The sequence below is a fragment of the Orcinus orca genome, chromosome X (assembly GCF_937001465.1).
Source record: "Orcinus orca chromosome X, mOrcOrc1.1, whole genome shotgun sequence".
NCBI lineage: Eukaryota > Metazoa > Chordata > Mammalia > Artiodactyla > Delphinidae > Orcinus > Orcinus orca.
Window position 1 is genome coordinate 112763172 of NC_064580.1, and position 17892 is coordinate 112781063.

At 40.1% G+C, this 17892-nt stretch overlaps 1 protein-coding gene across 1 annotated transcript in view; it reads right to left on the minus strand.

Annotated features, from left to right (window-relative positions):
- Window positions 1–16190, minus strand: part of LOC101286057 (fibrous sheath-interacting protein 2-like) — a 58506-nt gene extending 42316 nt beyond the window's left edge. Inside the window, 8 exon segments of the mRNA XM_049704539.1 lie at window positions 6699–6830; window positions 8521–8620; window positions 8851–8861; window positions 9571–9712; window positions 10816–10955; window positions 11317–11406; window positions 12144–12305; window positions 16002–16190. Coding sequence (XP_049560496.1) covers window positions 6699–6830; window positions 8521–8620; window positions 8851–8861; window positions 9571–9712; window positions 10816–10955; window positions 11317–11406; window positions 12144–12305; window positions 16002–16190 — 966 coding nt within the window.
- Between the last annotated feature and the right edge of the window lie 1702 nt (window positions 16191–17892).

Genomic DNA, 17892 nt, shown 5'->3' on the forward strand with positions numbered 1-17892 from the left:
AGGTATGGACCTTGAAGCTCTTGAAGCTCATCATTTAGGAAGACTGTAACCTAAGGGCTACGTGGGAACACTCAAGTTGTTTCTGGTAAATCTCTATTAAGAATTGAGACAAATATTCAAATTTTGGATCTATTTAACACATTTAAACTCTCAGGCTCACCATTTTTCTTTTGTCAGCTTACAGCTTGTTACTGATATTCCCTACACTTAGAGTATGGCAACATTAACATAACTGATAACCATGAGTGCTGGAAGTCTGAAGTAGCACAGGATTATTCCTGTGGGTTCACATTTCAATTTTTATAAAATCTTACTATAGGGTGGTTAATTTCAGGGAATAAGGCTGTTCTGAATTGTCATTTAATACATGAAACTGTGTTATGCCAATCTTGATCATAATTTCATATGTCATTTGTTCTGTCTGTATCTGGGACAGAAGAAATATTACTTGCCTCTTGTTTTGAAGTATCCTGTAGAGAGTATCTATAGACATTTGCTGTTTTTGCAGAAACACCTGGAGTTTGAAGTGAAGTACTTGTAATTTCTGGGGGAAAGAAGAGGTACCTTTAAATAAGAAAAAATGATATCGTTCTCCTTGTTGGGCTGCCATAATGTCTAGAATTACCATAGTCAACGATGTATTTATTTATGGAAGTTAAGGCAGTATCTCTAAGTATAAAAGGCCTTTTTTTGAAGTCCCCTGCTTACCAGCTTCCAGTGGCCCACCACTGCCATCAGGGACAAGCCTGAACTCCCTAACTTCTGGCCCTAAATTACTTTGCCAGCTAAATCTCCCACCACTCCCCTGCCCTAGAATGAACTGTTTTGCACTTCATTCAGTAGGCAAGGGGGAACCACCGAGGACTTTTTGGTCGAGGAATTATATGTCCAAAGCTGTATTTCAGGAAGATTACATTCACAGCAAAATGTAGGATAGATTAAGAGGAAGAAGAGATTGGAGGCAAATTATTGCAGTACTTAAGGGCATGGGTGGCACGAATGGAAAGGAAGGGAAGATTATGAGAGAATTTAAGGTGGTGGATTGGACAGAAGGTGGCAACTTTTGGATGTAGGATATGAGCAGTAGGAAAGAGTCAAAGACGACTCAGGTCTTGTGCCTGAATAAAATTAAGAGAATCAGAGAACGGGTTTGGGGGTGACTAGAAGATGATGAATTTGGTTTTACACATATTGGATCTGAGGTGCTTGTGGGCTGCCCAGGTGGAGATGTCCTAGTGCTCTTGGTGAGTGTGCAGGATATGTGTGGGAATCTTTTGCAGAGACTAACAAAGACTTAGCTAACCTCTAGTCCAGTCCTGGGAGATGGGAAACAGGATGTATTTTTATGTCTGGGGAGAAAAATGGCATTAGAGGGTAGAGACCTTCATGGGGAGAATTCTCTGTACTAGGACTCCCTAATGGCAGTATGTTGGGAATTTATAAAGGCAGCCACAGTAGAGGGTCTAACTTCCCCACGCTTTCTTTGCCAATTCCAAAGGGCCTGTTCACCCAGCAATCACTCAAAAATGTGTGATACTAATATTTACAATCATGAATAATTTTTATATCTTCCTTTATCAAATTAATCATAGATTTTATAATCAGGGTAAAAAGCATAACTTGGAAAACTGTATGATAAAACTAACTGGAAGATATCAGAGCAATTGCAAATATTGTTCATTTTCTTACCTCCATCATTTAAAGGATATGATGTCTTAATTGTTTCTCTATCTTTCTGTATGGTTTAACATTCAAGACAAAAAATTAATTAGTACTCAGCCTTCTAAAAGAGACTTTTGCTGACTCTAGAGCAATCAAATTAATACAGTATCTCCCCTTTCCCCTCATCCCCTACTTCTCTCCTAAGCTCTGGTCTCAATGCTAATATCTATTATTAACCTCTTACTGGATATCTTTTACAGGTACCTAAACTTAACTAGTTTAAAATGAAGCTTATCGTGTACTCAGGTACTCCCATCTTTCCAAACTTGCTACTTCTCAGTCTTCCATAGTCTGGTTAAAGGCCTAACAATCCATCCAGTGCTCCATTCCAGAAAGCTTAGAATTGTTCCATTTATTTCAGATAAGGCTAGTTTAATCCAATCTGTTGCTTATTGAGTACACGGCTTGTAACTGAAATAAGGTACATAATTCCCGACCTCAAGAAGTTTATCATCCAGTAGAAAGGACAGGCATATATGATGGAGTATAATGAGTTCTGAGATAGAGGTAAGCCTCAGCACTATGGGAGCACAGAAAACCCGTACACAAAAATTAAATCATCATCATCATCATCATCATCATCATCATCATCATCATCATCATCATCGTCGTCGTCGTCGTCGTCTCCCTTTCTCTGGTTCTACTCATCTGTTGAGTCACCAAATCCTGACATAGTCTGATTCTGAAATATCTTAAGTCCGTGGCCTCTTGTTTACCCTCATTGTCACTGCTTTAGTTTGGGCCTTTATCACTTTTATCTGGACTATCCCAATAGACTCCAAACTATCTTGCTTCTAATCTCTTTTCTCTATGTATCTATATCACACACTGCAACCAGATTATCTTTTTAAACCCAAATCATTCTTATTTCACACCCCTACTCAAAAACCTGCATCGGCTCCCTACTACTGAGAGAATAAATTCATACCTCAGCAAGGTATACTAAGTTCTGTCTTCAACCTACCTTTTTAGTCTGCTTTCCTCCTGTGCCATGGTTTTGCTGGCTTGAACTTTCATGCCTTCACTTAACACTTTAAGCCTGTCTGTAATACGGCCTCACCATATCCTCACATCTACTCATCTGGAAACTTCCCACTCATGTTTCAAGACCTAATTCAATTAAGCCCTCCTTTTATAAAGCATTTTTAGATTTCTCTTGGCAGGACTATTCTGTAAATCTTATGTGCTTCTACATTTTGTACAAATCAAAACTCTTCACTCCTTTGAGTGTAAGGACTTCTGTTTATGTGTGTCTGATCCCTGGAAGATGAGTCCTCAAGAGCAGTGATGATGTCTTTTCCATCTTTGTATCCTATGTCACCTACTTTCCCCCCTTTTCCTTCCTTCTAGCTTAGCACAGGACCTGGCCCACAGCAGGTTCTCAATCAATGTTAGCTATCATCATCATCATCATCATCATCATCATCATCATCATCATCATCATCGAATATTTGTTAGTTTCTGCTCAACTACATGGTACATTTAGCATGAAGCTGACTCAGAACCTTCTCTACCAAGGAGAGGGTCCAGACCTGTGTAGAACCCCATTATTTCTAACCAATCAGTACCATGCCAGTGAAGGGGCTATCCCATAGACAGGAAAGTTAACCAGATAAATAAATGATCAATACAAAGCACCCGAGACATACAGCTTTCTACCTTTTGTTCTGTTGTGTTACTCTGTACATCATGAGGAGAAGATAATGAGGGTGATGTTTTTTCAGGAATATTTACAGAACTATACAAATGGTGAGATGGTCCTATAGCAAATGAAAGAGAAATCATTTAATTTTTAAACTTTATTGAATTATAATTGAAGTACAATAAACTGAACATATTTAAAATGTACCATTTGTTCAGTTTTGACATGTATATAAACCTATGAAATCATCACCACAATCAAGATAAACATTTACATCACCCCCAAAAGTTTCCTTGTGCCCCCTTATAGTTCATCCCTCTCTCTACTCCTGTCCCCCAGGAAATCACTGATCTGTTTCACTATAAATTAGTTTGCATTTTCTAGAGTTTGCTATAAATGGAATCAAACCGGATGAACTAATCCTTTTTTTGGGGGGGGGGTGATCTGGCTTCCTTCATTCAGCATAATTATTTTGAGATTCATCAATATTGTTGCCTGTATTAATAGTTTTTTCCTTTTTGTTACTGAGTAGTATCCCATGGTATGGATGCAGTACAGTTTATCCATTTGCCTGCTGAAGGACATTTGGGTTGTTTCCAGTTTTTTGGCTATTATGAATAACGTTGCTATGGACATTGATGTACAAGTCTTTATGTGGACATATATTTTCATTTCTTGTGGGCACATACCTAGGAGTGGAATGACTGAATCATGTGGTAGATGTAAGTTTGACTCAGGCTGCCAAAATGTTTTCCACAGTGGTTGTACCATTTTACATTCCCACCTGCAATGTCAGAGAGTTCTAGTTGCTTCACGTCCTTGCAAATACTTGGTATGGTCAGTTACTTAAATTCTAGACATTTTACAGGGTGTATAATGTTATCTCACTGTGGTTTGGTTTATATTTCCCTAATGACTAATAACGTTAAACAGTTTTTTGTGTGCTTATTTGCCATCTGTACGTCTTCAGTAAAATGGTTGTTCATGCCTTTTGCCCAAGTTTATTCGGTTGTCACATTACATATATTGCATGTTTTTCTATATTTTACACTTTTTACAGTGATCATGCCTTCTACATGTAGGTCTGGAGACCATCTTTTGCTGTGCTCACTTTTGGGGCTTGACAGATGCGAAACAGCCATTATGCAACAGGGCTATTTTTTAAATTGTATATTATTTTTTTCATTTTTGACTCTCTAAGTACAAGACCTCTACCCTAGTCTTCCATAGGCGGATATCCACCTGCCTGGGGGTGGAACTAGGGGAGGGGAGGTTAGAATTTTTAACAGGAGGAATGCCACGATAAACACCCAGGTAATATTCAGCACCTGTCATCCCAAAATACGATGACACAGCCAAGACAGTATGACCTGCAAGCCATGCAATTGTCTCAAGAATTTCCCTAAATTTTATCTTCTTTTTTGTGTAGCAAGAGCCTGGAATACTTAGAAAATTCTCCTTTAGTGTACTGGAGATACCCTAAGCCCACCAATAACAGTTATCTGGGCTCAGAAAGAAGGGATATGACTTAAGAAAAGTTAGGGGGAAAAAAGTCCACTCCTTTAGCAGCTCAGAGATGGTGGGAAAATGGAAAGGTGGTGGGAGAGGCTGGAGAGCAAAGATGGGGCTTCACATTTGGGCCTTGGTGCTTCAGATAACTGAGGTTAATATGGAGAGAAAAGAAGAGCTATTGCTCTGCTCTCTGTTTTGGACTCTAGAAAGAGATTTTTTCGGCTACCCCCGCCCCTGCCGCCTCCTCCTCACCTGGGGCATGACCCAGAAACGTTGCAATACAGTGTGGTCAGGCAGAGCAAGGCTCTCTCTGAAGTTTTGCTTTAACTATCTTACAACTGACATAAAATTGTAAGATAGTTGAAGTATACATTGTGGTGATTTGATATATATGTATACTGTGAAAGGATTCCCCCCATTTAGTTAATTAGCACATCCATCACCTCACATATTTACATTTGTTGTTGTTGTTGAAAACATTTAAGTTCTACTCTCTTAGCAAATTTTAATTATACAAAACAGTGTTTTCAACTATAGTTGCCATGTTATACACCGGCTCCTCAGAGCTTATTCATCTTATAGCTGAAAATTTGTACCCTTTTACCAACCTCTCCCTATTTCCCCTTGAGGTTTTGCTTTCTTAAGCCACTCTTGGTTCCCATGTGGTATACACATGGCCCAGAAAGGGCTGAGAATCTAGCTGGGAAGCTTGCCATGGGGAGTCACTAGGCTGGGGGTAAGAGGGCTCCATCCCGAGTGTTAGTGGAGCAGCCAGCCAGAGCTGAGGTGGAATGGGAAAGCCAGAGGATTCTACTAAGCCCAGCGAGACTAGACCATGAGTCATGGCAGTGATGGCCAAATCAGCTGTGAATGACAACAGGCCAAGGACTATCTCAGTGGAGATAAGGGCATCTCTCTGAAGACCAGAGAAGGCAGAGGACAAAAAAGTCATCCAAGACCCCTTACTTTATTCCACCTCCACGAGGTCATGGAAGCCAGTGTTTCCCAAAATTTAATGTGCATATAATACACTGGGGATCTTATGAAAATGCAGATTCTGACTCAGTAGGTCTGGGGTGGGGCCTGAGAATCTGCATTTCTAATAAGCGCCCTGGTGATGCCCATACTGCTAACACTTAAAGGAGTAAGAACATAAGCCACACCTCTTGCCCCAGACAACATCTTTCGGAAAGAAGCAGAAAAGTGGGGAGGCTCTCTGAAGGTCTGAGCCATTTTGGGGACCCCACAAAGGCAGAATCTAGAGGAGTATGTTAGAAAAATCAATGACTGAGCCAGAAAACAAAAGGAAGGAAGGCACTTAGATCCAGCAAATAGTGCTAGCCCTACATGTGCTAAAGAAGCCAACTCAAGAAGTAGGTTGAAATTTTAAAATGGCAACAGCTACTACTCAGTTGGGCAGTTCTAAAAGGAACAGGGGAATAAGAGTGGTGACACTGGGGCTTCCCTGGTGGTGCAGTGGTTGAGAGTCTGCCTGCCGATGCAGGGGACACGGGTTTGTGCCCCGGTCCGGGAAGATCCCACATGCCGCGGAGCGGCTGGGCCCGTGAGCCATGGCCGCTGAGCCTGCGCGTCCGGGGCCTGTGCTCCGCAACGGGAGAGGCCACAACAGTGAGAGGCCCGTGTACCGCAAAAAAAAAAGAGTGGTGACACTGATTGCACACTCCACTGCTGCAGAAAAATATGTGGCAGAATGAAATACTTCTGCTAGTAAAGTGACAAGTTACTTCAGGCCTGAAAAGTCCAAAGCCTAAGGAACGGCAGGGTTTTGAGAGAAAGCACTGGTCCAGGTCTTGATCCTCACGAGGTCTTTAGGGCCATAGGCTTCAGAAACATCAGTAGCAAGCACCTCCAGTGAGCAATTTGCAAGGATGATGCTCCAGGTGAAACCAATGAGCTTCACTAGGAGGCAGAACTGCTGAGCAAGGTATGGGAGCTGTGGTGGCAGCAGTCAGTGAAGCACAGCGTAAAAAAATGCTTTGGGATCTTTTTGGGAATGGAAAAGTACAGAAATGAGATCAGGAGCAGGGGCTGTGTGTGGAGGGGACAGGGCTCTGCACTGGGCTTGCAGAGTTGTCAGCTGCAAAACGTGGGCTGTCCTGTTCAGAGGCGTGTGGAGACAGTGACTCCAACTGAGTAATTAGGACCGCAAGAGCGGCTGTAGCATTGTTGGTAAGCATTACTCAAAATCCATCATTTATAACAGAGAACAGAGGATTTATCCATCTTATAAGCAGAAGCAATCAGTACCAAATCCAGTCTTTACACAAATTACTATTTTAGTATTTCTAATCATAATATTACAATTACGTTTTTGTCCTTGGTGTAATTTCTGGTGACCGGCAGTGATACTCATTTCCTTGATCTTTGGATAAGAAGCTTAAAAAAACACAGTAATATTTATTTTTAATAGTGCTGATGACAAAGTTATTCAAGATAGATTTTATTTATCCTTTCATGCCCAACAGGAGGGAACCATAGCCTAATCTGTATATGGGGTTGTGGGGAGGAATTAGAGAGGATAGGTAGTGGGTCTCAATGGGAGGCAATTTTGTATCCCAGGGGATAATGGAATTTGGACATGTCTGGAGACATTTTTTAAAAATATATACATATTTTTTACATCTTTATTGGAGTATAATTGCTTTACAATGGTGTGTTAGTTTCTGCTTTATAACAAAGTGAATCAGTTATACATATACATATGTTCCCATATCTCTTCCCTCTTGCATCTCCCTCCCTCCCACCCTCCCTATCCCACCCCTCCAGGCGGTCACAAAGCACCAAGCTGATCTTCCCGTGCTATGTGGCTACTTCCCACTAGCTATCTACCTTACGTTTGGTAGTGTATATATGTCCATGCCACTCTCTCGCTTTGTCACAGCTTACCCTTCCCCCTCCCCATATCCTCAAGCCCGTTCTCTAGTAGGTCTGTGTCTTTATTCCTGTCTTACCCCTAGGTTCTTCATGACATTTTTTTTCTTAAATTCCATATATATGTGTTAGCATACAGTATTTGTCTTTCTCTTTCTGACTTACTTCACTCTGTATGACAGACTCTAGGTCTATCCACCTCATTACAAATAGCTCAATTTCATTTTGGTGCTCAGACTCTTCGTTGTGGTGTGTGAGCTTCTCTCTCGTTGTGGTGTGTGGGTTTTCTCTCTCTGATTGTGGTGCGTGGACTCCAGAGTGCATGGGCTCTGTAGTTGTGGTGCATAATTTTTATGTTTAAAAATTTAATATCAACTTGCCACTGGAAATGCAAAACAAATACTTCAAATATGATGGTACATTTGAAGGGAGCCCTCATTCCTGTCTTGAGATTTCTAAAGTCACAAAGAGTACAAGGCTAGGAAGGTAATAAGGGTAAGTTTCCTTTCGTTGTCCAGCATGAAGAATATATTTTAATAACTAGATCTAATTTAACTCATTTCCTACTTTCTGGAGACTGGTCGCATTTCAGACCAGCCCTTGAAGTCCAGGTTCAGACCAGACTCGCTCTCTCCATCAATAGATATCCTTGTGAGTTTAGGCCACTTCTGAAAATTCACACTTTAAAATATCAAAATTGGCAAAAGCCTGTCCTCAAAATAGCCCAAATTATTGGTCAAAGCTCACTCTACCTTCTGGTGAGCTTCTTCTTTGACTTTTCTATGTTGTTCCTCAACTCTTGCTTCTCTTTTTACTTCTTCTCCAATCTTTGTTAGAAGTAACATTTCCTTTTTTTTTTTTTTTTTTTTTTTGCGGTACGCGGGCCTCTCACTGTTGTGGCCTCTCCCGTTGCGGAGCACAGGCTCCGGACGCGCAGGCTCAGCGGCCATGGCTCACGGGCCCAGCCGCTCCGCGGCATGTGGGATCCTCCCGGACCAGGGCACGAACCCGTGTCCCCTGCATCGGCAGGCAGACTCTCAACCACTGCGCCACCAGGGAAGCCCAGAAGTAACATTTCTTTTGTTTTCCATTCCTAAGGAGCACAATGTCATGGTAGTCAGCAGGGGTTCTCTTTCATAATCTTTTTTTGTTTTGTTTTGTCTTTGTCAGTAGGTGAATTAGGTCAAATCAAGGGCCTTACAGAAATTTGGACAACCATAATGAAAATCTTACATTGGCTTTAGAATGGGCTTATCTAACTGCTTTTTTATTCAGAATATATTGGTGGATGCAACAGAATGGCAAAAGGAAGGAAATTATTTTCTTACTGGAAACAATTCAAACATAAGCCCAGCTCCAAAGATGGATCTAAAAAGATGCTGGCAAGGGGACTTTCTCTTATGGATTTGGGGGGTTATCATATGTGATCTGTTGACCTTAAATGTATTTTGACAGAGAACCTAAACAAGTAGCCTTGTCTGAATGTTGAGGAGTGAGAGTACAGGCATGGTTATTTTTCACTAGAGTTAAATTCTAAAACTTTAAGAGCAGATGAAGTGTGACTGTACTGTGATGGATATATAATGTGTGGTATCAGTCTCACTGTATTAACTAAAAACTTGTCTGTTATAACAGTGATACAAGATTAATAGCAGTTTATTATTTAAAAAAATTATAAACAGTGGTTTACTTTTTAGACCTGAAATAACTTCAGGTAATATGGTGGGACTGTTAAAAATGTTTATAAATAAAATAATCATGCACAATTTTCCCATCAACATTTAAAATTTGGTGTTTCTCACCTCTTCAATTTATCTACGGAGACTAAGTTTTCTTAGAATGTGGTCCCAATGTCCTCTTTCTTCTTCCTTTATCTGGAGTATGTTCTGCTTTTCTGCCATGTGTTCAAGCTTGTTTAATTCCCTACTAATCATATCTAAATATCTAAGTAAAAGTGTAAATATAAGTGAAGATAAATTGGGTGTTTCCCTTATGATGGTATTATCTATTCTGACATTCCCAAACCACCTTCTGGGTTGCTTTTTATTTCTTGAACTACAGGAAACGTAGAGATTTTCAGGGACTTTTAAGCTAGTCAGATCCACCAACTCACCATGATGTACTAATTTTATCAGACTCTGTTGTTGTGGCTGGGACAATGGCAAAATATAGAACAGAGTGATTAAAAGCATTTTACACGGGGATTAGTCATAACTCAGGAGTTCTGGGAACATGAGTTTCCAAAGACAGCTGAAATCAACTTAAGCACTGACTTCAAAAAACAAGTAGATTTGAATTTCCTTTAAAAAATAAGTGGGTACTGGCCTCTCTGTAATTCCCAAGTTCTTGAACAACCTCTCATGTATAGGTAGGTCTGTAGACTACTAGTCTGCCACTCTGGTGAATCAGTATATACTCTGGCATGTCATGACATGAATCCATGAAATATAAGAGCCAGGTGATGGAGAACTGGCCCCCATCCCTGATAAAGGAGAAAGAGGAGGAACTATATATAATTCATCGCTTTGCCTCCTGGGGCATGGGCTTGGCCGCTGAATGGTAACATTGAATGTGTGTGGGTAATAGCTGAATGAACATACACAGTTGGTTGGGGAATAACACCTGTTTATATTATCATCAGATGAAGTTACAGCAACTCTCTCTTTTTGATCTTGCAGTAATTTCCTTAAACTTAAGTTTGAAATGTGCTAATGACACCTTCTTTCCTCTGTTACTATGGACTTGGGTTTCCCAAGGTCAGGGATCTGATTTTGGAATTGTTCTTCAAATATCAGTTTGTCTTACCTCTTGGGCTCCCTAGTGACTCCAGTTTCTCAGGTAGAAACTCTCCTCCCTAGCCATGGTACCAAGGTTCCCAATCCCTGTTACCTCTTAATCTCCTTTCCTTTCTCTCCACATTGAAGACTACAGGAGATTAAATAGTGTCTAATACTTTTTTCATTCTGCTTTCAATTATTTCTAGTACTTTTACAACTTTCTGGGGTCCACAATATGTCCGCAAAAAAATGCATTAACTTTGGTCATACCTCTGCTTTATTAACAGCTCTTGGTCTGGAGTTGTTTGTATACTTTCCTGTAACAGCCAGTCTTGGAACTGTGTATTGTCATAATTGTCACAGGCTCTCTTGGTTTCATACAACTTATTTACTTGTTTTTCAATCATTTTCTGAGAGAGAAAAAAGAATTAAAAGTTTTTATATTGGCCAGAAATAACCCTGTCCTTTGATATGCCTTCTTATGTTTAGGGCTTGGTAAACTTCCTATAGTTTACAAATGGTTAATTAACCTGCATTTAAGTCTAGTGTGGCTCCACTCCAGATAAGTGAAAATTTCTCTTTAAGTGAAAGGCAGAGGTCTCATTTTTATCTCATAGATATTTAGAGATATTTTTTGATTTGTTACCTTAATGCTTCTAGGTCAGGATATCATAAGAAAATATTCTGTATAAGACCAAACCTTTTTTCTACAACCTACATAAAAACTTTCTTACAGGCCTCAAATAAAACAAATTTAAGTGTTTAACTTACTTGTTCTCTTATATAGTTTCTTTCAAAGTCTAGTTTTAAACTGGTGAGATACTGCCTGTACTTATTCAATTCCTTCAAGGTACATACAACCTATAAAAACAAAAAACAAAAACCAAATATATAAATAGAAAGTTGTAACAATCATGAAACTTCCCAGAGAAGAGAGTCATAAGAACATTCATTTTAGTAACAATTTTGGGATCAAGGGTAGTGATAGCATATTTTGGTAATAATTTGGAAGGCAATATCTCTCTATAGTGGTTTATCACCAGGAAATTTCTACCTAAATAATATTATTTCAATAATATGGTTCACATCATAATCAAGAATTTACTATGCTTAATGAATTTGTTATTAAAACACCAGTATAATAATGATGTTAACTTTCAGAAGAATTTATTCTATCAAGCTGTATTCTGCTAGGTTTCCATTTTGTCTCTAGTCTTCTCAAAGGGTATAGGAAATATTCCTTGACAGGTATACAGTGCCATTATTACTTTTAGAGCCAGAGGAAAGGCACTAATAATACAGCTGAGAGAAAATACATAAATAAATAAATGTGTATGTATATGTCTTTACATATTCAAATCATTTGGTGCTTATCTTTTGCTTTTATCAAAGAAAAAAGATCAAGTGGGAACAATTTTATTTAGAAACAGCCGCCTGATTTCTCTTTACTCAAATACTGAGTAATTCATTGAGTTTTCTGTTAGGTATTCTTTATTGCTCAATTAAAAGTTGACACAGGCTCCCAGTGAAGTACAGAAGCAAGCATCTATCAAGTCCATAGGTTTTTGCTGGTTAACAGGAAGCAGGATTCAACCCACCTTATTATTGCTGGTGACATAGCCGCCTTTCTTTAATCTCCTCAGGATATCCTTTCGCCTATAGTATATTTTTAAATGTGGATCATGCAGGCTTTTATAGCTTGTTTCCAAAAGTTGACAATAAGAATCAGTCAGGTTAAAGTCATAAGAAGGTTGATAAAGCTGCAAACACACAGATTCAAAAGTACTACGTGTAAAATGAATGAAAGCACACTTTTAAACCTCAATTTGTTGAAGTGATTAGGCTGTTTGTTGAAAATAAAACATGCAAGAAGAATCTGAAGTGAGGGAATACTCCCTCCTTCAGAGGGAATCTGAAGTGAGGCTGATTTGGGTAAATCTAATGCCTTTCTCTTCCTCTCTATCAGAGCTGACTTTAGGCTGGAGGTGGCAGCCTCAGCCTCAATCCCATTCCTGGACACTGAGATATGGCCCTAAATGTTCCTGTAAGGTAGGTAGGATACTAAATATGAGCAGAGGAGCAGACAGGAAGGGGCATGATGGGTTCTAGCTTTGTTTTTCCCTTGAAAAGCTTCTTTTGTAAGTTTCTGACTACTTGATTGATGCCAGCCTCTTGTCTCTCCCAAGGGACCTATATAAGGAAGCTGGATTCCCTGACTACCAATGTCTTCTTAAAAAGGCAAAGAGAGACATCCTTCTGGGCAATGATTTAATTTACAGTGAAACTAAACAGGAAGCCCATATCTTTCCTAGAAGAGAAACAATCAGCAGTGATGGCAATTGAAACAGTGCTGCAGTTAGTGGGTTGATTATTGCTTCTTTTAGATGTTGACTTTTGTTGGTGATGGCATGTGTTGACCAAACCTTGGCTACTGACCTATCAGGAAAGAACAAATCCATTCATTAAGGCCAGGGTAAGCTTTCTATTGTCAATCAAAATAATTGGTTTCCCTGAACAGAAGAATTTATTATGTCATCACTACCTGCCGGTGGGAGACCATAGGGCAGACTTTTAAAAGTAGGCAAATTGTTCTTTTCACTTAACGTGGTATCTTTTCCTGAAAGCAAAGTGTCAAGGTTAATTGGCAAAGTATTTACTATTTACTTTATGGTAAAACCAATTTAAGGAGTTTGTGAATAGGTGCTACTCAAGTATAGTATACTAATAAGCAAATTAATTTATAGATAAATTACTTGAGAAGAAGTTTACTATCAAATGTTGAAGGACTATAGCCAGTATTTTATAATAACTATAAATGGAGTATAACCTTTAAAAACTGTGGATCACTATGTTGTACACCTGTAACATATAATATTGTACATCAACTATACTTCAATTAAAAATGTTGAAGTAATAGGATCAGTTGTCAGGTTTGGATTAATGAATAGCTAGACAGGTACATTACATTGTTATATTTTAATCTTATTGAAAAGAAGACAGTAGAATACTATAATTTCCCTTACACTTGCATTCAAAATAATATGAAAGACCTTTAAATTACATTTCTGTAGCACTCTGCTAAAGTGGTTTGCAGTTCAGGAAGCAGCAAGGTCAGGTGAAGGAGCATGGCCTAAGAAATCAGGAGACTGTGGTTCTGGTCTAAACTCTGCCACCATCTACCTGTCATAGCTTCACCTTAAAAGGTGGTCATGAGGGTAAAGTTAAGTTGAAAAAAAAAACAACTAAATGTGTAAATATAAAGTCTTACTTCCTTGAGGAGATCTTGCCAAAAGACAAAGAAGGATCCCACTAAGTTAGTCTTTACAGGAGTTGAATATAGTACCTGACCATGATTAAATGCATACGTTTTGGGCTTCCCTGGTGGTGCAGTGGTTAAGAATCTGCCTGCCAATGCAGGGGACACGGGTTTGATTCCTGGTCTGGGAAGATCCCACATGCCACGGAGCAACTAAGCCTGTGCGCCACAACTACTGAGCCTATGCTCTAGAGCCTGCGAGCCACAACTACTGAGCCCACGAGCCACAACTACTGAAGCCTGCATGCCTAGAGCCCGTGCTCCACAACAAGAGAAGCCACTGCAATGAGAAGCCCGCGCGGCACAAAGAAGAGTAGCCCCCACTCGCTGCAACTAGAGAAAGCCGGCGCGCAACAACGAAGACCAACTCAGCCAAAAATAAATAAATAAAATGAATTATATGTAAAAAAATAAAAGCATACGTTTTGGGGGAATCAGTATAATATAGAGCAAATCAGTATAATTAAGTATGGAAAAAAATCAGGAAATAAGAAGTAGCTAACAAGTGAATAACAGAATAACACAATATAAATATGGCAAATAAAAGATATTTGAGAGGGCTTCCCTCGTGACGCAGTGGTTGAGAATCTGCCTGCCAATGCAGGGGACACGAGTTCGAGCCCTGGTCTGGGAAGATCCCACATGCCACAGAGCAGCTAGGCCCGTGAGCCACAACTACTGAGCCTGCGCGTCTGGAGCCTGTGCTCTGCAACAAGAGAGGCCGTGACAGTGAGAGGCCCGTGCACTGCGATGAAGAGTGGCCCCCGCTTGCCACAACTAGAGAAAGCCCTCGCACAGAAACGAAGACCCAACACAGCCAAAAATAAATAAATAAATATTTAAAAAAAAGATATTTGAGAAAGAAACCAACAGAGAGGGCTACATTTACAAAGTAAAAAGGAGTGTTATCGCTAGTAGTGAAATAGGCTTTGAGTATGTTTTAGGAATGCTAATTCATGGGAGTGGGTAGAACATATTGGGTTTGAAAATAGAAATTATATTGTTTTCCAGCAATAAAACTTTAAAAAATCATATATATTAGACAAATGTCTGAAATACCAAGGAGCCCTGTACTCATCCTTGATGACACCCCAGAGAGTGGAAGGGTAAGGATGTCATAAATATTCCTGTAGAACCTTTTGCTATTGTGATCAAAGCACACACTCAACCAGAGAGTTCTCAACCTCCTTCAGGCTTGGCCTAAAGCTAAGGATAGTGTGCGGAGTGTTAGGCAGAGGACTTAAAATGTGTAAAAATGTGAGTGCAGCACTCTGAACCAGTAATAGTACTTTCAGTGCTGAGTGAGATAGTGCAGGCCAAGGGCAATGTAAATTCTAAGGAAGAATGAGACAATTGGGGGTTGGGACACTGGGGAAAGGCTTCATATAGTAGCTCTTGAAAGATGGCTCAAATTGAAGGTCAGGAAAGGGAGGAGTGCATGCCAGGTTTCAGGAGCCAGAAGAACAAAGGCACAGAAGTAGGAATTAGCATGGTACGTGTGGGTAGGCAGAAAAAACCCCGACCTTTCAGAGTTGAGGCTCTGGGTTGGAGATAAAGCTGAATTGGGTGGCTGAGGCATATCATGGGGGCTTCTATCATTAAAGTGAGGTTCAGACACTGAACACTTCAACTCATTTTAACTTCACTTGGTGTGTGAAATTGAAGTTGACTCAAAGCAGAATCATAGCAGTGTTTCAAGTTTAATAGCAAGCTGAAAACAGTCAAGAAAATCACTTCAGCACTATTAAAAGTTAGTTTACCTTTTCACTTAAATTTGTAGGCAGCTTGACCCCAAGAGGAAGATTCAATAGATGAGCAGCTCCCACCTCTGGAATGGTTTTTTTTTGAGAGCTCTGTCAGATATAATTAGAAAGTTTCTTTTTTTCTAGAACTATTCTTTTAGTTTAGACCAATCTACTTAAACTTCAATAGGCTAATACCTCCAAATAAACCAAAGAATCACACACTCAGGGTTGAAAGAACCCGTCCTGCTGACAACCTGGAAGGCCTCCCAGTTTACCCTGGTCACCAACCCTCTCTCTGAGCACCGTTCAGAGCTAATCCAGGCCAGAGGCAGCGCTAGGCACTAACTGCCGGGGGCCTGGGAGCCGGAAGCCAAGCGTCAAAGACCCATTCCCACCTCTGCTGAGATCTCCCCCTCTTCCATCTGACCGCCCTCCTTCCCTTCCGAGACCAGCCCCGGATCCCGGAGGAGGACCGACTGGCCGCCACTCACGGAGTCGCACTGCCCCCTGTCGGCAGTTAGGCTGCTGGCAGCCGCCTTAGCGGCGGCGGCTTGGGCAGTGTTATAGCAGTTGCTGAGGTACATACAGATCCCTGGCCATACGTCAGCCCCCAGGGGGCTGGGGGCTGGGGCGCAGCAAGCAGTCTTCCTTTCTTCTCTTCACGCACACCTTTCCCGCTCCACGCCCACATCCAGTCTGGGCAGCCAAGACAGTGGTCGCCCGGGTAAATACATTGAGAGCCGAGGCTGCACTTGGTTTGTTGGGAATTTGTACTTTGTCTCCCTGTTCTTTCATGCATCTTTTTATTGTGCTAAAAGTGCATAACATAAAATTTACCATCTTAACCATTTTTAAGTGTACAGTTCAGTAGTATTACATATATTCAAATTGTTATGCAACAGATCTCCAGAACTTATTCATTTTGCAAAACTGAAACGCTATACCCATTAAACAGTTCTCCTTTCCTCCCTTCCCCCCAGCCACTGGTAGCCACCATTCTGCTTTCTGTTTCTATGAATTGGAATACTTCAGATACCTTATGTAAGTGAGTGGAATCAAGGAGTATTTGTCTTTTGTGATTGGCTTGTTTCACTTAGTATAATGACTTCAAGGTTCATACGTGTGGTAGCATGTGGTATGGTTTCTTCCCTTTTAAAGGGTGAATAATATTCTGTTATATGTATATATCACATTTTCTTTATCCATTCAACCATTAATGGACACTTAGGTTGCTTCTACCTCTTGGCTATTATGAATAGTACTGCTATGAACATGGGTGTGCAAATGTCTCTTTGAGACCCTACTTCAAAATTTTTTCGATATATACCTAGAAGTGGGATTTCTGGATGATATGGTAATTGTATTTTTAACTTCTTGAGGATCTCTACTGTTTTCCATGGTGGTTATGCCATTTTACAATCCCATCAACAGTACACAAGGGTTTCAATTTCTCCACATCATTGCCAACACTTATTTTCTTCCTTCCTTCCTTCCTTCCTTCCTTCCTTCCTTTCTTCCTTCCTCTAGCTCTCCTAATGGGTGTGAGGTGATATCTTATTGTACTTTAGATTTGCATTTCTCTGATGATTAGTGATGTCAAGCATCTTTTCATGTGCCTTTTGGACATTTCTTGTCTCCATATTTTTGGTCTACTTCTTTGTTATATCTTGGTCATTTAGTAACAATACCTATCACTTATTGAGAACTTATTAATTTTAGATTCTGTGCTAAACCTTGCCTCGTTTAATCCTCACAACAACCCCATCTATATTTACTCCATCTCTGTAGATGAAGACTGTTCACAATGACAATGGATAATTTGTGATGGGGCTGAGATTTGAATCCAAGTTAGCTGACTCCAAAAGCTATATTCTTAATCAATACACTGTACTCTTATATGTGTTCTTGTTTTAATTCCACATATATGATTACAACTCCTGCATTTAAAACTCTAGCCTGGTTATATACACTACTGCCAGCCAAACATTTCTACACGGATGTCTGACAAGCAACTGAAATTGACATACTCAACACTCAACTCAACCTCTCCTCAGTGAAACAGAACCAAAAAAGACCTAATTATTCCTTCTGTATTTCCTCTGTCAGTGACTCGTACTAGTTCTACTGAAGCCAGAAACCGGAGAATGCTCCTAGATGCCTCTCTTTCCCCACGACCTTGACATTCAATCCATCCTTAAGTCCTGCTGTGTTTACCTCCTAAATATTTCCTCTATTTTTCCTATCCTTGCCACTTCTTCTACCACTGCTCCAATTAAGCCACTCATC